The sequence below is a fragment of the Petaurus breviceps genome, unplaced genomic scaffold (genome assembly GCF_028583685.1).
Source record: "Petaurus breviceps papuanus isolate PSGF00001 unplaced genomic scaffold, PetGlider_PUasm1.0 90779, whole genome shotgun sequence".
In the NCBI taxonomy this organism is placed as follows: Eukaryota; Metazoa; Chordata; class Mammalia; order Diprotodontia; family Petauridae; genus Petaurus; species Petaurus breviceps.
Window position 1 is genome coordinate 8,159,813 of NW_027187344.1, and position 24,958 is coordinate 8,184,770.

At 44.2% G+C, this 24,958-nt stretch overlaps 1 protein-coding gene across 2 annotated transcripts in view; it reads right to left on the bottom strand.

Annotated features, from left to right (window-relative positions):
* Positions 1–24,958, bottom strand: part of ASS1 (argininosuccinate synthase 1) — an 86,121-nt gene that overhangs the window by 11,623 nt on the left and 49,540 nt on the right. For both annotated transcript variants that reach the window (XM_069069357.1, XM_069069358.1), the window contains 4 exons: positions 24,349–24,439; positions 20,372–20,456; positions 17,644–17,708; positions 4,533–4,664 (listed from right to left, as the gene is read on the bottom strand). In XM_069069357.1, coding sequence (XP_068925458.1) covers positions 4,533–4,664; positions 17,644–17,708; positions 20,372–20,456; positions 24,349–24,439 — 373 coding nt within the window. The remainder of the gene's footprint in view (positions 1–4,532; positions 4,665–17,643; positions 17,709–20,371; positions 20,457–24,348; positions 24,440–24,958) is intronic.

A 24,958-nucleotide genomic window follows, 5' to 3' on the forward strand; every position in this document is an offset into this window, starting at 1 on the left:
AGGCCCCAGGATTCCCCAGTGCTGAAAAAGAGCTTGGGGGCCGGGGAGCTGACGTGGGGCCTTTATCAGAGCAGGAGATCAGGCTCCATATGGCCCAGCAGCCTCTCAGGTGGGTTCACCTTCCTGACTCCTTTATAAAGTAACCTTATTCTGGCAAGGCCACCTCCACTTTCTTCCTGCCTCCCTAAGCAGACTTCGTGGAGAGCTGTGACAGGCACATCTGTCTGTCTGAGCTTCCATTGTTATCAGGACCTCCGTCTGTGCTGTGGGGTTCCCCTCTATAATTCCCCATCCAAGGGGCAACTTCATTCCTATTCCTCTGAATAGAATTTTCTCAAAGTGATAAGTTTCAGTTTAGTTTACAGTCACACAAGGGACTTGAGAGGGATTTCAGGGGAAGTAGGGGTAGAGTTGGGGGGACCTGAGCAATAAAATCGGGGGGCACAAAAGCCTATTCCAGTAGCTTTCCTCAACTGACTCTGATGGGTTATTCTGGGAAAATCACAAGATTTATACTTTTAGTATATTTCCCTTATAACAATAATAAGATTTATACTTCTATAATTCTTCCCTCCCTGTAGGGTAGGTTGAGTGGGAGGCCAGGCCCAAGCCAGCACCCTCACTTTCACTGAATGCTGGAAGCAGGTGCCTGGAAATTAGGGGCTGAGAAGGCTTGTAGAATCATAGCATGATAGAACACAGAATTCTGGGTCTTAGATCATCTAGTTCTGGGGCCAAAGGCCAAATCTGGCCTGCTGCCTGTTTTTGCACAGCCTTTGAGGTCAGAATAGTTTTTACATTTTAAGTTATAACTTTATTTACAATATAAGTTTAATGCAACTTGATTTTAAACTATAAAAACCATCCTAACTTGTGGGCCATACAAAACCAGGCAGTAAGCAGTATTTGGTTTGGGGGCCAACCCCCAATCTAGTCTAATACGCTTATTTTACAGATGTGGAAACCTGTTGCCCCAGAAAAATAAAGTGACTTGACCAGAATCCCAATTTTCTAACTTTTATTCAAATTCTTTCCCATCACCTCACACTAGCCCTATAGGAACAGGCAAATAAGTTCTCAGACCCCACTGGCCCACCCACCCAAAAAACACCCAAGACAGAGGGCCAGGGCTATACTGGAGGGGACTCCTGGCCTTTGTGGGAGCAGGTCTTTAAATAAGGATAATTAGCCCATTAAGCTCCCAGACCTGAAGAAAGGCAGAGAGAAGATGAACACAGGAGATAGAGAGACAAGGAAAAAGAAACTGTCTTTAAGTGTCTGCAATGACCACTGGCCTCATGTTTATCTCTCTGATCTCTCCCAAGCAGGTGTCATCCTAAAGCCCAGCTGGGAAGAGAGAAGCTAAGAGGGGTTGCTAGGGTAGAAAGAGAAGGTTGGGGGATGGGGTGGGAGATGACTGAGCCTTGGATTACTCAGAGAAGGTTAGGGAATCTAGAAGGACACTAAAGGTGCTACAACTATTGAAATTATTTGCATTGTTTTCAATTTTAAAGCTTGGTTAGACTGAATCACAGCTACAGAGGTATCCCAGCGCCAATGCACATAGACAAGTCTCCTCTCCTAAGTGAATAACAGAAACACGTTATCACTCAGCTGAATTTCAGCTTTTTGAGAGGGGCTGACTCCCCATCCCTTGGTCACTTCTCTTATCAAAATCTAAAAGTGATGAAGTGGAGGAAAGGAGACCATTTCCTTGGTTGGTGGCTGTTACTTGATAAGGGAGTCTTGGGGACCCCAATACAATGAGTCCATCAGTGACCCATTCTTCCATAAACAGGGCAGACAATTATAGGCAGAACTACTAGAGTAGTCCTGGGGCCTGAGCCTATGGAATTGGGAGGAGGGGAGGACTTGTTTAGTCTTTTGCTAAGCAGAATCTCAGTTTCCCCATTTGTAAAATGAGGGTCCTCCTATGACGAATGCCATGAATGGCAGGAAGAGAGGTTTAAATTTGCAAAAATCAGAGTGACTCAAAACCCAGTACAATGGGATGTCAAAGCTTGGAAAGACAGTGTGGTGTACCGGGAAGAATGTGAGATGTGGCTTCCGAATAACTGAGTTTAAATCCTGATTCTGACACTAATTGTATGAACTGGAATAATTCACCCCCCTCTCTAGGCTTCTGTTTTTTCATGTGCAAAATGAGAGAGTAGAATTCAATTCATTTGAGGGTTCCTTTCAGTTCTAAAGCCTATGTATGGAGTCTTAGAAACCCTAGAAACCCTAGTTATCTGTGACCCTAGACTGAGAATTAGAACCTTAGAGGTTCTAGTTCAACCTTTTTTTTTTTTTAACAGATGAGGAAACTGAGGCCTAGAGATACAATTACTTTCTCAAGGTCAGTGAGTCAGAGTCAGGGCTAGGGCTGAGTTTCCTGATGCCCTGTTCTTTCCATTACCCTCATGAAGCTCTCTCTGATCAACAAGCATCAGGTGTTATTCTACAGAGTAAGGACTGTCTGCTTCACTTCCTAACTTCAAGAAGACAGGAAGAAGACCCCAGACACTGGGGATGCTGGGGTCCAGCTGGAGCTGCCACTCAGACTTAAATAAGCCCCCTCGAACTCACTGTTCCCAAATTTAAAAACCCACTGTGATTTCCCGTCCTAACTTCTCAGATGGAAGGAGGTTGGGAGGGGGGAGGAGAGGGAGGGAAGTCAGGAGGATCCACGCCTACCTTCTTTGAAACTCTTTCAGCAGCTTCTCAAACTCCAGGTGCTCCCGCCCCCAATTCCTGCTCCCTACTCCCCACCAATTGCCTTAATGACGCTCCCACTTTGTAACCAAAATCCACCTTTCAACATTTAAATCCCATGGAGCAAACGAGGTTGGTGGGAGACAATGGCATTTAAACACCTGGGCCATACCTGGGAGGAGGTGGGGGGGGCCGAGGCAGGGGAGTGCTTGGCTTCAAGGCTGCCTTCAAACAATGAGGAGAAAATCAACCCAACTAGCAATCTCTAATCCCCTTAAACTCTGAGACAAGTTACAATGATCACGTGGTTTTAAAAGAAAACAAAAATGCTGAGAAAGATGAGAGGCTAGAAGCAAGTTATCTCTTTCTCTTGATCATAGCTTGGTTGTGATAGGGCAAGGCTCTCTGCAGCCCTAAAAGCATCAGCAATGTCCTCGCACTGACCCTCCTCTCTGCTCTGCCTTCCTGAGATGCCAAAGGGTGGTTGGAGAACGTCGGCTTCACTGGTTAGGCATGTACCCACACATCCAGGGTCCCAGAACTGTTGAATATTAGGGCTGGAGGAGACTTTAGTTTCCATCTAATCCAATCCCTGTATTTTACTGGTGAGGAAACTGAGGACCACAAGGGAAATGAGGTCACACTAAAGTTAATATGCTTCTGTAATGCACTTTGGAACCTTTACCCATGGACTTATCCAAACCTTCGTGAACTAAATTTCGCTCAAACTCCATTTTTTCTTTTGCCCAGAAGCATGTCATAATGGAAAAGGCTCAACACTGTGGATCAGGAGAACTGAGTTCAAGTACACCTGTGGGAGCTTGGGAGGGTTCCACATCCTCCCTTAGCCTGTTTCTCCTCTACAAGATGAGAAGGGAAATATGATCTCTAAGGTCCTTTCCAGTCCTAATATTTTATGGTTGATGGTCTACCATTCTATGTTCTAAAGTCTCTCTCAGATCTAATATTCTATGTTCTAAAGGTTCCTTTTAGTGATGATAATCATGGTTCTAATGTTTAGTCTCTTGGGGTACAATTTCTAAACATTTATTCCTTAATGGATGGGGGAATGGCATTTTTTTCAAACTAACTCTTATAAGTTTCAAGCCCCTCAAGCCCCTTTCTTCCGACTCAGTTTTAATATTCTAGACTCTGGGAAAGGGTAGAGGCCAAGTTCCCTCCTCTCTGTCTCCTACTCTTTTCAAGATACATTAATCTTTCCCATATCCCACCCACCTGACTTTTCTGACTCCCATTTGATAAGAATCAGGGTTCCTGAAACCACATGGAGGCTCCAGAAGCATGAGCTGCCCCAACTTTGAGCAGGGATATGAATGTTAAATTGGAAGAACCTTACCCCAACCTGATATCTAAGGGAATCAATCGGTGGTGCCCTCCTTCCCTCTTTCCCTTGCCTGAAACCTAATCACAACACCCTGAACATCGAAGAATTCTTGATGTGGACCTCAGGTATCATCCTGTCCTGCCCACTGATTTTAAAGATAGGAAAACTGAGGTCCAGAGAAGAAACGTGACTTACCCAAAATGACTCAAGAAATTAATGACAAACCTGAGGCCTGAGCCCAGGTCTTTCCACTGAACTAAATTGCCACCGCTATTTCTAAACATTCTAAAAGGTCCACAGCTCTCAACCAAGAATCCCTATCTCCCTCTATCCAGCTAATATACCTTGAAAGGGTGGTCAAGTGTGAGGGATTTGGGAGGAGGTAGGAGGGCAGGCCCCTGTAAAGAAAGTAGCCATTTTGTTTGAATGAAGTCCAAAGAGGGGGGAGAATGGAGGAGGGAGGCATACGCACCATTGTACACCAATTCGGAGAATTTCAAGCCTAGGCCCTGTTTGATTTTACGCACTTCTCGATCCATGGTGAAAGCCTCAATGTCTAAATGAGCATGGTAGAGGATCGTTCCCGCTGGGGTCTCGTAGATACCTAGCCATTTTTCCAGGCAGGGGGAAAAAGAGAAAAAAGACACAAACGCATGAAACCCAAACTGTCAGCAAATGACAAAAAAAAATAATGACTTCTCTGACAAGAGAAACGCCAGTCGGACCCATTCACTCCCAGCTTGTTGCAAAATGCATCTGTCATTATACTCATGCTGGGGCCAAGACAGTCCACTCCGCACCTTGTGGAGAAAATGTCTAGATTTTCCTCTTTGAAGGGGCTCTCTGACGATGCTAAATGACAGGGTTTTGGAGCAGCCCCCCTTTACTCCCCCCAAAGCATGCCCACCGGTCTGCAGCTGAAAACCTGTAATTAAATGAGTGATGGTAGAGCATGGACCCATGGATACAGGGCCCCAAATATCCCTTCCTCCCCTCTGCCAGTGAAAAGGAGAAGGGAACAGCCAGGAGAAAATACACAGAAATGTGCACGTTGTTGTTCAGTTGTTTCAGTCATGTTGGACTTGGTGACCCTATTTGGAGTTTTCATGGCAAAGATACTGAAGTGGTTAGCCATATCCTTCTCTAGCCCATTTATAGGCAAACAGGGTTAAGTGACTTGTCCAGGGTCACATAGCTAATAAGTGTCTGAGGCTGTATTTGAACTCATGAAGATGAGCCTTTCTGATTCCAAGCCCAGTGTTCTATTCACTGGACCACCTGGCTGCCTTTCAATGCTTACATACACATACATATATACACACACACACACACACACACAACGTGTGTATATATATATGTGTATCCATGTCTATCTATCTATCTATCTATCTATCTATCTATCTATCTATCTATCTATCTATCTATCTATCTATCTATCGATCTATCTTTCTATCTATCTATCTATCTATCTATCTATCTATCTATCTATCTATCTATCTATCTATCTATCTATCTATCTATCTATCTATCTATCCACACATTAACCCATGGATTGATGGGTGGCATAGTGGATAGAATACTGGATGTAAGTTCAACTCTTGGCCCAAACATTTATAAGCTGTATGATCCTGAGCAAGTCACTTAACTTTTCTCAGCCTCAGTTTCTACACCTGTAAAATGGGGATAAGAACAGTCTCTTCCTCACAGGGTTGTTGTGAGAGTCAAATGAAATAACACATACAAAATGCTGTACAAACTTGAAAACATTATAGAAACATTTGCTATTACGACTAGCAGGGATGGAGATAAACTCAGTTTTTGTTTCTGTTGAAGCTAACACACCCCCATTCCCCTCCTCAGCTCTTTCAAAGATCACAACATGTAAGAAAGAGAATGGCCCTTAAAGGTCATCATGTCTGACTCCATTTACAGATGAGGAAACTGAGTCCCAGAGAAGGGCCTCGCTCAGTGTCCTTCCACCTCACAACACTGTCTCTTGTGGCTTTTGTCCAAAAGTAATAAAATCCTGATGTAGGGATAATAGTGTATGGGACAGTACCTTGAAAAGCAGGAGATGGTACAATTTTGGGAAAAGATGATGTTGTTATATTAACAATAACAACACCAACAATAATGGTAGCATTTATATAGCAGTGAGCTAATGTTCTAAGATTATAGGCAAGTCACTATCCCACTTAGGACCTCTGTTTCATGATCTATAAAATGGAAATTATAATCCCTGCTTTACCTGCTTCAGAATTTCTATCAGAAACAAATGAGAGAATGAATTTTAGGGAAAATGAGCCCCCCCAAAATATAAACAGCTACAAGGTTTTTTTTATTATTACATTTTTAAAACCTCAATACATCTGATAGTATTAACTCTACTAACAGGTTTTATTGACCAAGTAAGTGACAATTTTTGACTACTGGGAAGGAAATATAGTGATAATGGCAAAGTATGGGGAATTATAACTGCTAAGGCTTAAAAATTGACATGACTATGTAATAAACTCATTTGAAAACTATGAATGTCATCTGAGAACTGGGTTTAGATCCTACTTCTGACATTTACTAGCTGTGTGACCATGGGCAAGTCATTTAACTCTTCTAAACCTCAGTTACCTAATCTGTAAAATGGGGATAATAATACCTATAATAGCTACTTCACAGGGTTTTTGTGAGAATCAAACTCATTAATGTATATAAAATGCTTTGTCCAACCCTGAAGTACTATATAAATGTCAGCTGTTGTGAATAATAGCAATAATAGTATATTATTATTACTATGTAGCATGTATAATAATGGTCTATTAAAGTATGTAATAAGTGCACAAGACTCAGGCTTTTCAAATTCTTCAGGAAAAAATGCCTATCCCATGGAGGTCTGGGCCCAATTTCTGGACTCTGCCAACCTGTACCAGCCATATGAATCATAGCATCACAGAGCTGGAAGGAACCTTAAATACCAACATTTCAACTCCTCACTTTACAGATGAGGAAACTGAGACCCAGAAGGTGGAAATAACTCGAGGTGATCAAGTTAATGCCAAAACTGGGGCTAGAATCCAGGTCTCTTGACTTCAAGTTCTGTGCATTTTCTACTATAAATATGATCTCTCTTCTCCTTGCTATCAGAGCTACAGTCTAAAGCCCAGCAGCTGAGAAGTTCTAATAGCCAGGTTCCTGACTTCTCAGGTCTAACCTTAGGCCTGAGACAGAAAAGAGAGAAACCATAAACTCCCATCTGAAATCTTCAAATTTTTATTTTCTTCCTGTGACTAAAGATTCTCAAGTCATATCCATATGCTCTTCCAATGGGCCAGAAAGGTCAGGGTAGGGGCAAGATCAACCCTATTTCCTAAGTGGGAAAAAGGGAGGTCCAGAGAAAGGAAATTTCTTGCCCAGGTTTGCCAACGACTGGAGTAGGAGACTGGAAGAGGCCTCAAGGCTAGCCCCCATAGAAGGAACCCTCCCCCATCAGAGGAGCTATGACCAGTGGGCAGTACTGGGAGGGGAGAGGGCTGGCAGCTCTGAAGGCCTGCAGAAACTGTCCCCAGAGGTGGATGTCTACTGTACCCTTTCCTAGCAGCAGGGCATTTGAGGGAAGATTCAAAGGGGGAGAAAAATCAGCTACAAAACACATCAACACAATTAATATTCCTACTCCTTTCCATAGAAGGTGTTAAAGTTAATTGTGACTGATCAAAAAGCTTGTTTTTGGAGCTGCTGCTTCTGTGTGTGTGTGTGTGTGTGTGTGTGTGTGTGTGTGCATGCATGCATACATTAAAAAAAAAAGATCTCCCTTCTGTTCTCCACAGGGGGTGGGCTGCAGATGATTTCTCTGTGTTTCTTCTAGGGAAAAAAATAAATTTAAAAAAAATCCATGACAGAAACCTGATGCTAAGAGACTATAGATTTGGGGCTTTTGACAGTCAGCGTATGAACCACTGCGCAAAAGGAAGAAGGAGATGACAGCTGAACCTCTGGTGTCGCCGTGGAAGAGACAACAGACATCTTCAAAGTGACATTCGAAGCGTCTCCAAGTGTCTATTTTCATCTCTTCGTGTTTACAGGAAAAAGACAGGGGTGTCAGCATTTGTGACTAGAGGGCCTTCAATCACACCATAATTACTGTGGAGGAGGGGAATGAGGGGGAGGGGAGAAGGAGAGTGGACTGGGAAAGAGAGGGGATACAGACAGCTGTTTCTGCTTAAAATGTGCTCATTTGTAACTGCTACTGCCAGTTTAGCGCCAATTGAGCAATTTCCTTGTATTGACTAGGATCTGTCCATTCAATTGGGGGCTGGTAGTATGGGTCTCTATGCCAGCACCAGGAGCTCCCACTTCTATCCCACCATCCTGTGGTGGCCTGGAGCCATGGTAAAACCAAATCCAAAGACTGGTTCTATTGGGGGAGGCTGTTTTCTGGAGGAGAAATGTAACCCCTTTGCATCTCTCCTATCCCCACTGGAGTTGCCAGACAGAGGTGGGGTGTGGCTCTGTGGGGAGGGCAGAGTGAGATGGGGGCCGTCTCTCTGGGGGTCTGGAGCAGCAGGGGCAGAGGGGTCCTGGTGGGAGGTGGGGAGAATGGATCTGGGTCCAGGGTTCTTACGGGAATCCAATTCTAGGGGATTTCTCTAGCTGAACGAAGGCCAAGCCTAGGCCCCTCGGACATATTCCTTGCTTTATCGTTCTCCTCTAGGCCCCCTACTTTGATTCAAGCAGTCACAAGAACCACCAAAGGATCTAAGACTCAAGGGGCAATGCAAGTTGTAAGTGTGACTGTGTGTGTGTGTGTGTGTGTGTGTGTGTGTGTGTGTGTGTGAGATTGTTTTGGGAGGAAACAGGATTGTCTTATGGTAAAGGAATAGTGAGTGATAGGGAAGGAGCCTCTGAGTCAGAGGAACGAAGGGATCAAAAGAGGAAGCTGGAAATCCCAGACCAGAGTGTGCAAAGTGGGAGGAAGCAGGAGAACAGAGAACGGTGGGGAAGGTGGAACTGGAGAATGAGAAGGATTTAAAAGAGAGAAGGAGGTAGAAGGAAGAAGCAAAGACAGAGTAAGGCAAGCAGAAGCAGAAGAGAACACAAATCCTTCTGTCTCCCGTCTCCTCTTTTTCCCCCCACTGATTTCATTTACTCCACTTAATTAGCCCCCCTCCGGAGTTAAAAAGATAATTTGATAATGAGGATGTGAAAAGACACAATATTCAGGAAAGCAACTCCATTTTCAATGTTCTGCGCCCCTGCCGGTCCAGCCGAGTGAGCTCTAAGCTCACTGTCACCAGAAGCCCCACAGTCAGGGGGTACCCCCAGCAACCAGTGACCCACTCTGAACCTTTGGACAAGAAAGAGTCCAGCCCCTGAGACTACCAGCTTCCCAGCCCACTGGCCAGCCCCTCCCTTCTGCCTCCCTGACATCAGTCTTTAATGAATTTTCAATTACAAGCCTTGTAAAATCAATACAAATGAATTTTTTTTTTCCATGTTAGGTTCTGGACAATAGCTCCATCCAGACACTGCCCTCAGTGTAACTGACGATTAACCAGTTTCTCTCGTTACCTTACACTTAATAAAAGCCTCTTCACGGCCAGAATCAGGCACAGTCACATTAATTTATAGTTTTTCTAGTTCATCAGCTAATCAGCTAGCTAGCTAGCTTGGGAGGAACTAAGTTGGCAGAGAGATGTTTGTGGGGTTTTTTAAAAGGTGAAAATAGCCCCGAATCACTTCCTATCTCCCCAACCTTTCTTTTCTATAACCATGGCCTCAGCTATTTCTCAACCCAGGAAGTGACAGGACCAATATATAACCCTGTTCCATAGTTATGTTAGAACTATGGAAGGTCCCTCAGAGACCGTTCATCTAGTCTAATTACAAAGGAGGAAACTGAGGCCCACAGACAGGAAGGAGCTTGGCTAAAGTCATACAAATGAATTAATAGTAGTTAGTGACCTTGCTTTCCATTTTCAAAATGCTGGCCCAAATTCCATGCTTTCCTTCAAAGGAATGGTTAAGTACCTGGACCTTGTTTAGGAAACATGTCCCCTTGGCCCTAGACACTCAGTCCAGGAACCTAACATGGAGGGGAGGGGTGGTCCCCACAACTATGGGGGATGGTAGGTGGCCCAACTTGCCTGTTTCTCCTTTTCTGCTATTGTGGACCTTCCAAGCTGTCCACTTGAGAAAGTATAGAGAAACCTCAGCTGCCCTACACACTATCCTGTGTCTTTGGCCTCTTCCTTTACTGCATATTTGCAAACTGATCACCCCATTTCTTCTTTGGGGTGCTGTTGGGGGAGGGAGGGAGATGGTACAGACTCAGGAATGGGTGGTTGTTGGCCATAAGCAACCTATTTGGTCTAAAGGGCAGGTCTAGACAAAGGGACATTTAATCAGATGTTAATGTGGGTAAAACAAAGGCAGAAAAGGATAAAAGGGAACAGCTAATTAGTCATATCGTTAGCCAGCTACAAATGAGACAGAAACTTCCCCAAAGATTTTAGATTAGGTTGTTTCTCATGGATGGTGGAGTCTAAGGGGAAAAAAAAAAAAAAGAAAGCTAACCTTACAAGCCAAAAAAAAAAAAAAAGCCCTTTCCTCAGTTTCTCTTCCCTTTTGCTCCCTCTATCCCTTCTCATATGTACAGAAAAACTAACAGTAGCCTTCAAGTCTTCCAATTATTTTCATAGGAGTAAAATTGGAACTAGATGGACCATCAAGATAATTCAGATCAGAGTTTCTTAACATGGGATCCATGAACTTAAAAAAAAAATCATTTTGGGGCGGCTAAGTGGTGCAGCAAATAGAGCAGTGGCCCTGGAGTCAGGAGGACCTGAGTTCAAATCTGAACTCAGACACCTAACACACAAAACTAGCCGTGTGACCCTGGGCAAGTCACTTAACCCCAATTGCCCTGCCTTCCCTCCAAAAAAAATCATTTGATAACTGTATTTCAATATAGTTGTTTTCAATTGTTGAGTCGTTTCAGTCATGTCCCACTCTTTATGAGCACATGTGGGGTTTTCTTAGCAAAGATACTGGAGCAGTTTGCCATTTTCTTCTCCAAATCATTTTGCTGAAGAAGAAACTGAGGCAAACCAGGGTTAAGTGACTTGCCCTGCGTCATCATTAGTAAACTTCTGAGGCCAGATGTGAACTCAGATCCTCCTGACTCCAGGGCCTGTGTTCTTTCCACTGCAACACCTAGCTGTCCCATTGGTTTCAATATAGTTGGTTTAAATAATATTATTCTGGGAAGGGCTTCATAGGCTTCACAAGATTGTGAAAAGGCTCCACCATGCAAAAAAAAGTGAGGCATCTCTGGTTTGAAACTGCTCATTTTGTAGATAAGGAGCTAAGGCCTTCCGAGGGAGGAGGGGAGAGAGAAGAGGAGGACACCGTGATTTCCTGCCTGAGGTCCCACAGTAAGTTAGTGGCAGAGCCAGAACCAGGACCCAGATCTTTTAGTCTTCCATCTTGAGTTCTTTTCTCTTAGGATCAGTTACAAAGTGGGCATGCCATGCTCTTTATGAATCTGCAAACCTTTATGAAGGCTCCTTTTTCTTCTCTTCCCAAGCTAAAGCTAATAAATGTTGGACAAGATTTATATTGCCTGATGCCAAATTGCAGCTGATTCTCGGGTGATACACAGAAATTGTTTCATGAAACATATGGTCCTTTGTACACAAGGACATGTATGTGGCAATGGTCTGAGTATAAGTGTGGATGATATCATTTAGTTCATTCTCAGACTCCTGGTCCCATCAATCATACATATAAATACAGTAAAGGCAACTGGGTCTTTTCCCAGGATACCACATTTAGTGGGGATTGATAGGAATTAAAAGGCCTTCAACAGAGCTTAGACTTGAGTGAGCAAAAATAATTATTTAAAATAGGAAGTTACCAGATGACAGGCTGGGCTGAGTTGACAGTCCCCCATCAATAGTGACCTCCCTAGCATCAGTTTTATGTTGGCGCCCCCCCCCCACCTTTCCTTGCCCTGTCTCTCCACTGTGTCCTATTCTTCCCACTCTATCTGCAACCAAATGAGGGTCTGCTTCATGTCACTTGTCCTGGGGGCAAAAATCCTAGTTATACCTCTGAGTGCATGCATTTTCGGGCCATTTGATTAGCAGTAGGGATGAGATATACTGAGTCTTCCACACTCTTGTCCAGCTACCGAAATCTACAAGACCTGGGTGTGAATCCCTCCTCAAGTACTTACTAACTTTAGGACCTCAGTAACTTATTTAACTTTTCTCTACCTGAGTTTCCTCATCTGCAAAATGGAGATAATAATAGCACCTAGCTTCACAGGGCTGTCGAGCAAAAGAGATGATGTATGTAACAGATCTTGTAAAGTGCCAAACAAATGTTAGCTATTCCCACCATGAGGAATAATAGCACACATTCTGGGGAGGGTTGAGTTTGTGATGGGGATGGCAAGTTCAGCCCGCAGGGCTCAGTCTGGAGCCTCGGTCCAACATTCGATTCAATGAAATACAATAATTAATTGATTAAGTATCTACTAGGTATAAAACTATCATCCATGGATACAAATAGATATTGATTTGAACTGAATTGAATGTTGGCCTTCTGCCTCACTAGCCTTTGTAGCTGGCCGAGTAGTGATCGTCTCAGGCTGATGAACTCAAAGGCTGGAGACAAGTACTGATGAGGTCAAGACTGAGAGTTCCTACCATAGCTCTTATTATCTTATAATTTTATATGCATACATACACACATATATATATATATATAACTATATATATATAATATGATTACATTACATTATTATTATGTGATGGGGTAAAGTAGAAATGTAAAGTATAAGCTATGCAGGTGATTCTCAAATGTTTTGGTCTCGGAACCCCTTTACACTCCTAAAAATTATTGAGGACCTCCTTCCAAAGAGCTTTTGTTTATTTGTGTTATATTTATTGACATTTACTGTTATTAGAAATTTTAAAATCTCAATATGATTATGAAAATGATTTTGACCTTGAAGACCCTCTAAAAGGGTCTTGGGGACCTCTTGGACAGTTAGGTGGTGCTGTGGATAGAGCACCAGGCCTAGATTCCGGAAGTCTTCAATTCATATATGACCTGAGACACTTACTAGCTGTGTGATCCTGGGCAAGTCACTTAACCCTGTTTGCCTCAGTTTCCTCATCTGTAAAATGAGCTAGAGAAGGAAATGGCAAACCACTCCAGTATCTCTGCCAAGAAACCCCAAGGGGTCATGAAGAGTCAGACATGACTGGAAAATGACTGAATAACAACAATGGGGTCACAAGATCATATTTTGAGACCTACTGCTTGAGGAAAATTTTGGGCAGGGGTAGGTATCAGCTGAAACTGTTTGAGGAGGCAGAGAGGGAGAGATACCAAAGTCAGGATGGTCTGTTTGGGGCATTTAATCCTAGTGAGACCTCTCACAAGGAACTTAACACCCTTGCTAATGCTACTCCTCTCTCAATTAGGCACAGTATTATCTCCTTGATTCTTACCATCTACTATTATCCCAATGTATCATTGCAGCTAAATAGGAAACCCTGCTTAATGATGTGCAGGGTTTAAAATTTTTTTTGAATTTTTCACCCTAATAGTTCCCAGGTTCTGGGCTCTTGGAGCCTGCTGGTCCTGGCTGGGGGTGGTAGGAATGGAGAAGAAAGGAGAAGGCACTACTTTCCCAGTGCCTATTCCTGTATCCTTCTCTCAATTCTGAACAAATCCTAAGGGTCAGGGTCAAGTACCAACTAGAGGGTCTCTGAGGTTGCTGGCAACTCTCAGTACAGAAGGTGTGTAGGAAGACTCAAGTTCATGCCTTGGCTTGGACATTAAGTTGCTGTGTGACCTAGGACAGGACATTTAACCTTCTATGAAAGCCTCAGTTTTCTCTATCTATAAAATGGGGCTAACAATCCCTGCCTGGTCCATCCAAGGTTTGTTCTGAGGAGCAGCTGGAAGAATGGTTGGGAAAGTACATAGTCATTTGAATGTCATCTCCCCATTTCAACTGCAAGCTTCTTGAGAGCAGGGATTGTCTTTTATTCTTTTTATAACCCCAGTGCTAATCCCAATGCCTAGCATACAGTAGGGGCTTAATAAATGTTTATTTATTGACTGACTGAAAGTGATCTGAAATTCATTCTGAACCACCCATGGCAGTGTCATAGCAATTGATTGTTGGGATACTGCACCAGCACCCCAGAGGCAGAAGAAGGTGGGGTGTGATCAAATCCAGTGACATAATATATGCCAAGTGTTGGGAAACCTTGAAAGCACTATCTATCAGGCTAGCTATTATTGGCAGGGCTGCTTCTGTCTGCCTCTCACAAAGAAGTAGCCCATTAAGGGCCAACAAAGGGATAGGGAGGCCCAGAGACTCCAGGGGGCAGCCTCTATCTGTTCTGCTCCTTGGCAGGATTGGGACAATGCCAGGTCTAGGAGCATTCTAAGCCCTTCCCAAACAACCCCACCTCTATCTGCATTTTCCACATTTACAGCCCCGATATGAACGATGTCTTTAACTTGGACAATTGACATCTGAGGTTTTCAGAGCTGCCAAAGTCACCAACATCCCTCCTCTGGAGCCCAATGAGGATAGAGAACATCCCATTGAAGATAAGCTCCCTGAGGGCAGGGATTGCTTTGTTTTTTGTATCCCCAGAAGCTTTCGCAGTGCTTAACACATAGCAGATATTTAATAAACACTTATTGAATAAACAAATGATTAAAAAGACTAGAGACCATGACATAAGAGGATTTTTTGAAGGCATGTGAAGTCCAGTGAAGACTTGGAGGGACAGGATAGGTTTTCAAATGCCAGAAGGACTGGAAAGGTATTGGGCTTATTCTGCTTGGCTCCGAGGAACTAGGAACAAAGGGCCGAAGTTGCAGAGAGGTACATTTAGGCTTAATATAAGAAAAAAAAAAGTCCTAAAAGAATGGCTCTGCACTCAAATGAGTTGCCTTGGGAAGTAGTGCATTCTCTTTTCCTGCAGGTCTTCAAGCAAAGGTTGGGTAACCATTGGACAGGGATATTGTAGGGAGGTTCCTATTCAAGTCTAGCTGGACTAAGTGGCCACTGAATTATTTTTCAGTTTTGAGATTTTATGATTCTGCAATTCCCCTTCCTCTTACATGTTCTTGGAGCTTAGGAAAGGAAGCCACAATTCTCTGCATGGGAAAGGACAGTGGGTGAGTGCTGTAGTCTCCTTAGGCTGAGCAGCAGAAGCCAGAAGTACAATTACCCCTAAACCTTTTACATAGATCCTAATTTCAACTCCATATATTTTGCCATTCTCACCCTCAGAAATGATGTAGAATGCTGGCCGTGGAAGAGTAAACTCCTAATGGCCAGGAGTCTCTGCTAGCAACCTGTTCCTTTTCAGGCAGATTCAAAGATGGCTCAGAATCTCAGCAACCTAGAATCGTCAGTCTGGAAGGGAACTCAATGATCCCTTTACAAATGGGGAAACCGAGGCCCAGAAAAGGGAAGTAATTTGCCCAACATCACCTAATGAATGGATGCAAGGTAAAAAATAAGAGCTTTGGGAAGGGTTTAGATAAATACACAGATGGCAGAATCATAACTAAATTCACTAAGGGGTGCTGGGGATGATATCATTAAGTCATGGTTCCCTCCCTGCCTTCATCAGAGACAGACTCCTAAACTAGAGGGGCCACGGAGTTGGCCCAAGAAGGCAATCATGAGAAGGCAAAATGCGGAGACAAGTTTCTCCTGTCCCTGGGAAACACTGCTCCCCATAGCTCTGTGTTTCTCTAGGAGCAACCTCTGGTCCCCCTTCATCCTCCCCACAAGGCAGCTCCATACAAACTGACAGTGCCAACCCCTGGTCCGATTAGTATTCGAGACTCTCAAAAGGGGCTGTGAATTAGCCATCTGAACGAAAACTTTAATGACCAAGAAATTGCTCCTTTCCGTCTTTTCATGGAGACATGAAAGGGGCCTGCTCGCTCCTGCCCCCTAATGGGAGTTGGGCCCCTGAGAGGACAGTGGAGAGGCTGACCACACAGGCTCTGATCCTCTAGCCAGAACACCTGGCTCCATCCACCCTGTCATCTCCTTGGAGCTCTGTGAGAATGCAATTGGAAGACCTTGGTCTTGGCCAAGGAAATGGGGTTGCTCACGACCTAGCCTAGTAAGGGAAGTCCTGTTCCAAAGCAGTATGTATTGCTTTAGGCCTGGGTCATTTGAATGATGTGAATGATGGCCAGTCTAGTACTCTGGTCAGTATTCTTGCATACCTAAATTGCTGCTACCATAAACATACTTCCCTATTGACTCTAGGAGAAAATATCAATTCCTTTGTTTACTATTTAAAACTCTTCACAATATGCTTCTGCTGTATCTTCCCAGGCTTGTTGTACATGACGCCCTATCATTTGCTCTATGTGCTAGCAGGGCCTCCTTGATGGCCCTGAATGTGTTGTGGCATCTACAGCTCCCTTGTCTTTGCTCAGGAGGTCCCTTATTCCTGGAGTGCTCTCCCTCCTATTCACCTCCAGCTCTTGGAACCTCCAGAGAGGTTCAGCTCAAGCGTTAGCTCCTATGGGAAGTATCTTCTATTTTCCCCAGCTGTTAGTTTTCCTTTTCTCTGCAGAATTACTTTGCATATTTATCATTCATTCATTCATTTATCTATTTATTCATTCATTTCTGTGCACGTTGTTTCCCTCCAACAGAGGGCAAGCTCTTTGAGATCAGAGACTACTTTTTTCTCTGGTTTTGCCTAGCTGCTGACCCTCTAGACTTCTCCTATTGGTTGATTTAAAGATCTCTAGCATGATGTCAATCAATTGAGAATGGCTACCACTTTCTGTCATCAACATCATCATCATCACCACCACCAGCACTCAAACATACAGTGAGTGCTTTAAGTTTTGCAAACTGATCAAATTTGAGTCTCATAACAACCCTATGACCCCCATTTTACTATGATCCCCATTTTAGAGATAAGAAAACTGAGGCTCAGAAAAGTTGTGACTTGTCCTGATATAAGAGTGTATAGGGAATGTCCTCTTAACAAATATGCCTATGTGATCAGATTGCTTGGCTCTCCCTGACCTAGTGGTGACATAACCATGGCTACAACTTTGTGGTTATCATTCATAATAATGTGAGAGGCATTACAATGTAGTGGATAGAGAAAATAGTGCTTAACTCATAAGACAATAAAATAAGAGAGAAGGTACCAACCTGCATTGGTAGAGGGCATTTTATCACTTGGGAGTTCCCTATCCTATTGAAATCAGAGGTCCAGTCCTTATCCTTACTCTCAATAATAACATCCTAACTCTCCAAAAAAATCACAAAGAACCTCAGTTTTAGCACTTCTTCCCTGCTCCCCTCCTAAGAGGCCCATTTCCAGGGTTTTATGGCAGATTTTCTATACTGTAGGGTCCCAATTTCCTCCATCCCAGGGGACAATAGGCCACCATCTTCCCTTTGAACATTTGGAATCTGTGTGTTGTGTCAAGGTGCAGGGGCCTCTAGGCAGCTACGGTCACCCAGAGCATTTGCTTGGAAGGGATTCTGGAGGCAAGCTTACCTCTGGACTTCATCCCGATGAAGCGGTTCTCCACGATATCAATTCGGCCAACCCCATGTTTGCCCCTGTTGGGGAAGAAGCAGAGGAGAAGAGGTCAGGGATTGGGTGGGCAGGCTCCCCATGAAAGAGAGTAACCCCAGCTTTCAGAAAAGAAGCAGAGGACCTAGCCATGCTTATCAAATCCATCAGTTCTTTGGAATGTTCCTGCCTCCCTTGACCCCAGTGACCTTAAGGCCATTTGGGACTTGTAGTGCCAGGCCGAAGTATTCTGTCAGGAGACATGAATGAAGGAAGGAAAATACATTTATTAAGTGCTTAGCACATAATGCTGACTATGTGATTTTCATGGAGAAGATTACTGGTAACCATTCTTGCCCTTTGCTCCTCCAGAAGTGCTGGCTGACAAAGTGAAGTTATTGAGTCATGGAGTTGGAAGAAAATCTTGAGTTTAATCTAAGCAAAATCCTTCCTTTTCCCTGTGAGGAAACTGAGGCACAAAGAGGGGAGGGAAATATCATAGAATTATAGAATCACAGAATTGGAAGAGATCACAGAGATCATCTATCCAACTCATACTTAAACTATATCATTCTCTTCAACAATCCCTACGAGAGATTTCTTAGGAAGAGCTCAGCTGATGGGGCGCTTACTACCTCCCATTCTATTTTGGGTAGCTCTAAAGGGCAAGAAGCTCATATTTAACTGTCATTTTCATCAACAGGTAATAATAACAATAACTTCAACTGACGTTTACACAGTACAGTTTACAAAACACTTTACAGAAGCTATCCTATTTGAGCCTTACAGCAACTCTAAAATAGATCCATCACAGCTCCTAGCTCTGCCCTCTGGGTTCATCAGGAAAAAGTCTTGTCAACGACCACACAAGAGTTAGCAGCAAATGTGGGTCAAATGGCTCTTTTTACTAACCACAATATCTCACCAGCACTAAGGAAAATAATGAAGACAAGGCCTAGCATGCCCATCTTTCATCCCTCTACCAGTCTTTCCTTAGAAGACTGTAATTCAAGGACCCAAGAGACAGAGAGAGAACTTAGATGGCATCATCATTCGTAAGGGCTGTTCTCTCTGGGACACTAGTTTCACACTCATTTGGCAGTTGCTTAAGAAATGTTCCTTTGAATCTGTCCAACTGAATTGATTATCTCTGCCCAAGATTTGGTAATTTGGTAGTTCTAGCCCATTTCCTCAGAAGACTCCAGGGTCCTGTTAAACTGGAGAGGTGTTGTGGTAATGGGTTCAGGGTGGGAATCATTACAGAGTCTCTGGATTTGCATAAATCACCCTTGGCTCTGGGAATATGCCTGGTACTTGATCTCAGGGTAAGAGAAAGTACTCGGCAGGGTACATGCAGCTTAGGCTGATCTAAGCTCTAGCCAAGTCTCATCTGCATGTGATCCTTTGCCCAAACACCCCACTTAAACCATACCTCCCCACCACCCACCCACTTGAATGGTAGGTCCTTTATCTGTATTAGAAGTTCTGATCAATGAAGAGCAAACTCCCATCTCTAGTTATCCCCCTGGGGTTCAGAACCAATCAGAGCAAGGAGTATGGAAGGTAGCTTTGATTACTTAAGGCCATATAGAGATTGCTAACTTCCATCATAGTATATCTTTCAAAAAAGCCAATACCAACAAAATAAGCATGCATATTCTCCATTGTGTCAGGGGACAAGAGCCCTATTAATACAGAACCAAGACAAGGGGTAGTATTAGGAACTGTCATACTGATGCTAACAATAGCTCTGTGTGTTAGGAGCATTGTCCGGTGTACCTTCATCTATCTAGAAGGGGAATTTAAGGGAAGGGATTCTACCACCCTGTGCAGGACAGTAGTGCTGGAGAGAATGGAGCTGTGTGGTGGGCAGTTTAGCCTTGAGTTCTAGTCTTAAGCTTGGTGAATAACGCCTTGGAAAAATCACCTTCCCATTGCATGCTTCAGTTTCTCTAGCAGTAGAATGAGGGGGTTGGGCTAGGTGATTGCTAAGGTTCCTTCCAGCTGTAATATCCTTAAGTGTCTATGACTCTATTTTTAGGGATTATGGGGCAGCTAGGCTGCACAATGTATACAGAGTACCAGGCCTGAAGTGAGGAAGAATCAAAATGTAGTCTTAGACACTTGCTGGCTATGTGACCCTGAGCAAGTCACTTAACTGCCCCAGTTTCCTCATCTGTAAAACAAGCTGGAGAAGGAAATGGCAAACCAGTCCAGTATCTCTGCCAAGATAGCCCCAAAGAGGGGCACAAAGAGTCAGATACAACTGAAAAAATGATTGAACAACAAAATAGAGATTATAAATTCACAGATTGAGAGTTTAAGGTCATATAATCCAATTCTGTCATTTTACAGATAAGGAACTGGTGACCCAGAAAGATTAACAGTAACTTGCCCAAGGTCACAGGGCTAGGTAAATGGTAGAACCAGGATCTGAACCCAAGCTTTCTGACTCCAAATTCTGTTCTCTTCCCACTATACAAAAGCTTCATGCTGAAGCTCAGAATAGGGAGAGAAGAGAATCTCCTTTTCCTCATGTTCTAACTCCAGCGCTTTGACAATGGAGCCATCCTCACTGACCTTCTTCTTGGTCTAAACTTTCCTTCTTCAATGTTTCTCATTCATGCCATCAGGAGCTCAAAGGGATGGAATGTGTTTCCTGAGATCTCTTGAGAATGAGAGGGAAGAAAGGTCAGCGAGCAGCACTTACGCAATTTCATTCAGGTAAAGAAAGAGCTCCAAGGATGTACGGTGGGATGTCCCATCTTTGACATTGGTCACCTGCACAGGAACACCTGGGGAAGTAAAAGGTGCAGATGGTAAAAGAGCTGGAATGGCCAAGAAGCAAGCCGAGAGGACAGGGAAAGGAGGCCAGCCATCCAACCTAGCCACAATGTCCCTCTCCTGGCCATCAGCAACGCCTTAAATGGATGTGACAGATATGGACTCCAAATAACTTCTTAAAAAGCCATGTGCAGGTTGTGGCCGCTGGAGGAAAAGAGGGGCTGGAAAGCCCCTGGAATGAAAGAGAAAATGTAATAAAAACTCTCTACCCCCCCTCCCATTCTTTTTTTCCCTTTTGCATTTAGGGGCTGTGAAATTGCAACCAGGCCCTGAACTAATTGAATTTCACGCTCCACCATTGTCTTACCACCGGAGCACCTTCTGTCCCACCAGTTAGTGGGGGGCTGGACTGCTGCGGAGGTACAGCCCAGCGCGCGCGCTCACACTCACACTCACACTCACACACACACACACACAGCCCCCTGCAATGTCTGTTGGACCAATGATCTTATCCCCTCCCCCCTGCCCACACCCCACACAGGGTCCCAGTTATCAGCCTGATGGGCACGGAATGGCTTCCCCACTGGCCAATGGAAGGGCAGGACTGGCTGGAATGGCAGAGTCTCCCATGAATTAATTCTAATGGCCTCTAAAAAGTGAGAGGAGCTAGGAGGGAGGGAGAGAAGACAGGCAGTGGGGGTGGTGGCAGCAGAGGGATGGGGGGTGTGGAGAGGGGCAGTGGAGGGGGGGTGTGGGTGGGTGGGTTAGGGGTTGACTTTGAATAGAAAAGGGGCATTTTCTCGAGCAGTGTGAAGTGAGCAATAAATGTATTAGGAGGCTAACAAGAGGGCTGTAGCTGTGACAAAGAAAAGCCGTTCAAAGTTGGAGCCTAATCTCCCTTCCATCTGCCCGTCTCATTACCATGTAGCGAGCTATCAGTTGCCAATCAGGCCTCAATAGCCTTCTTTGGAGTCTTTATTACCGAGGCGCCTGCTAGTGCGGCGGCACTGAAGGGTCTGTCAGCATCGCCATTCTTAACCCCCATTTCCAGGGGTTTTATAACTCGGTTGTAAATTGCTATTAAATGTAAGTCTGGCCAATAATGAACCTTAAGCCCTCCTCACGGCCCCCCCGCCTCCCTCCATCCCCTTTCTCTGCCTCTCCTTTTCTATTATCATCCTTAGCCAGGGCATTGGATGGGGTCCACCCGGGTGGAGAAGAGACATTGTTGGGGCTGCTGTTGGAGAAAGCAGCTTATCCTTTAAAATAGTTAATAATTAGATTAAAACTTCAAATAAATTAACTAGGGGATGAATGGGGAATAGCAGAGGGAGGGGCTTTTTTCCCCTCTATTTTTTCCAGACGCTCCCAAAGTCATTAAAATGGATTGAGTCTCTTCTCTCTCTCTCTCTCTCTCTCTCTCTCTCTCTCTCTCTCTCTCTCTCTCTCTCTCTCTCTCCCCACTCTCTTTCCTCTCTGTCTCTCTTTCTCTCTCTCTCTCCCCTCTCTTGTGTCCCCTCTAAGACACACTAGCCAAATTGTCATACTTGTAGCTAAAACCCTCTCCTGTCCTGGGCCCAGGCCTTTTTGCTCTTGGTCCTTTGGGCTGCCCAACTTCTTAGTAGACATGCTGTGATCTAAGTCTCTCCAGCATGTCAAGCCATGTGGATGCTTACCTGGACAACCAAGGTCCACTTTAAGCTAAGAATTTGGTCAGTGGGGCTAGCACCCTATGCTGGGCATCTCAGTATAAGAGAGAGAACAGCAGAGACAAAGAGAGCGGAAGCTTGGAGTCGAGAAAGGGTGTTAGACTTGGAGTCAGAGAGCCTGGCCCCAAATCTCAGTTCTCCAGCATCATGGGACATTGAATAGGTCACTTCCTTCTCTGAAACTCATTTTCCTCATCTGTAAAGTAAAGGTGCTGGAATAGGTGACTTCTAACAACCCTTTCAGCTCTAAATCTAGGAGTCTAGGACCTAGGGGAGAAGCAGGCCCCAAAGCAACTGATTGTGAAACCTGGAGTGTCCAGCCTGGGGTCAAGTTCCATTTTTAGAACCCCGAAGGAGAGAATTCAAGGTCCATCCCTTCCTGCTGACCTTCCATTTGTCCCAGGACCAGAGCACAGATCCACTGTCAAATTTAGAACTGGAGAAAAAATAATCCTGGCTCCACACTGGTCAGGGTTTAAGTGATTTAGTGAGGGTGTTAACAACGGACAAGTCCCTTTGGCCCCAGAATCACCAATGATTAAAGGGTTGAAAGCAGGTGAAGGGGGTGAGGGTGGGCTTAAGTACACAAATCTCCACTACCTCTGAAGGGACACTTTAGGCCAAAGTCTAAACCGGCAATCCCTGGCTGTGGAAGAAGATGTAAAGGAGGAGAAGCTAACATGGGAAAGGGACCATTACCCCAAAGGAGGATCGCTTCCCACTTCTCAGAGGATTATAAGATCTTAGGCTGAGAGCTGGAAAGTCCTCTAGAGTTAATCTAGCCCGATCTCTTCATTTCACAGATAAGGAAACTGAGTCCTAGAGAGAGGGATGTGTAACTTGTCCAAGATTACACAGGTAGTTAAGTAACAGAACCAGAATTTCAAGCCACATCTTCTGATTTGAAATAATCATAATAGCTAACATTTATAAAATGTTTTAGAGTTTGCAAATCACTTTACATATTACTAGCACTATTTTCACTGTGCCGTGCTACCCTGTCCCTCCTCTCCCTCACCAGTGGTCTTGAGATTCCATTGAACTGAAGGCCAGAGCAAGACCTGCCTTCATCACTTCTCTCCTGGATTACCAAATCACTAGTCTTCCCAGTCTTTTCTGCTCCAACCCAAAACACAGTCCTAAGCATAGGGTCATGGACTCACAGGCAGGAGGGACCTTAAAGGGCAGCTAGTTCAACCCTTTCATTTTTATAGATGAGGAAACTATGGTTAAGTGATCTGTTTCCATGGTCACATAGCTAATGTCAGAGGTAAGATTTGATTCCAGGTCTTTAGGTCTTTTGTTAAGTCTATCCTATACTCAAAAACTTTCAAGAATTTTCTACTGTTCAATAGAGAAGGAATAGGTTGGGGCTTAGCATTCAAAGCCATTTATAATTTAGCCCTAACCTACTCTCTCTTAGTGAAGGAAGACCTACATTCTAGGCAAAGTGGACTACTTATGTGCCCTGAAATCTGCCACTAAAATTCCCACCCCTGAACCTTTGCTCAAGAAAGTTCCCAGGATGCCTTTCTCTCCCAAGTATCACTTTCCCTAACTCAACAATGTCTCTTTCCTCCAAACCCCTACAGTACTTACCCTCTATGTTATTTTATGGACTTTTATCACACACTACCTTGTATCTATCATCTATTATCTTTTTACATTTTTGTTCTGTCTCTCCTTAGAGGCAGGGACTGTGTCTCTGATGACTCTGCACCCCCAACACCTAGCACAAATGTGAGCCCATATACCAGGTGTTTTTGTGATAATGCCTACTGATAGCAAGTCTCAAGCCATTTGTCTTTCTAGGATTCTGCTTGCATGTCAGGAATGAAGAAGCATTTGTTGATTGACTAAAGAGGGAACCGGTCCTTTAAAATTACATCATAATTTTAATTTTGGAATTATGTGAAATTAGTTAGAGGCCTAGCAGTGAAGAGTTGTTTGTTTTTGGCTCTGGGGAAGTAGCTGAGGAAATTGCTTCTCTCCTTTATGACATATATGACTTCAAATGTCAAGTGAAGCAGACACAGGGAAACAGTAATCTGTGAAAGACCTCCCCTGAACTGCGACTTTTAGAAAGCCAGGGGAGAGTTGAAGCAATACTTTCCTCATGAATGGCAAAGGGGGAGGGAGAGGATTTGAATCTATCAAGAATGAGGAGTTTGTAGAGTCAGAGTTGGAGACATACCTTTCTTGAAGTGAATCTCTAAGACATCTGGGCTGTTGGGAGCCTTTGCAGGGTCCTGGGTCTTTGTGTAGAGGCCAGGAGGTGCTTGGTTCTAAGGATGGAAGAGAAACATCGCTTATAGACAAAGGTCCTAGAACTACCTGGGACTTCCCAGGCTCAGAACATACCCTGCTACCCTTGCCTCCCTTCCCTCTTTTGACCCTAAAGTTTGCCTCTAGGACAAGGACCTCAAGACAGATCATGGGCAGGAAGTAGACAGTTCCATTCTTCCCCCAAGTCCACTCTGGCTGACACTGACCAACAGGCCCTGTGGGCCCACACCATCACCGCAGAGTTCATCACCACTTTCTAGGGGCTTGCGAACAATGGACTAAAGAAATCAGACAATTTTTCCCCTCAACTTGATCTCATCTTCTTCTTTGACGCCCCCACAGCTGGAGATGGAATAGCTGTGGAAAAGCAAGTCAGGCAGGAAAAAAGTGTGACTTTGAAGGGGTGAGGCATGTACATACTTTCCAGGAGAGGGACAGCCATATGTGCACACAGATACACACGCATATTCATTCTCTCTCTGTGTTTCTCTCTCTCTCTCTCTCTCTCTCTCTCTCTC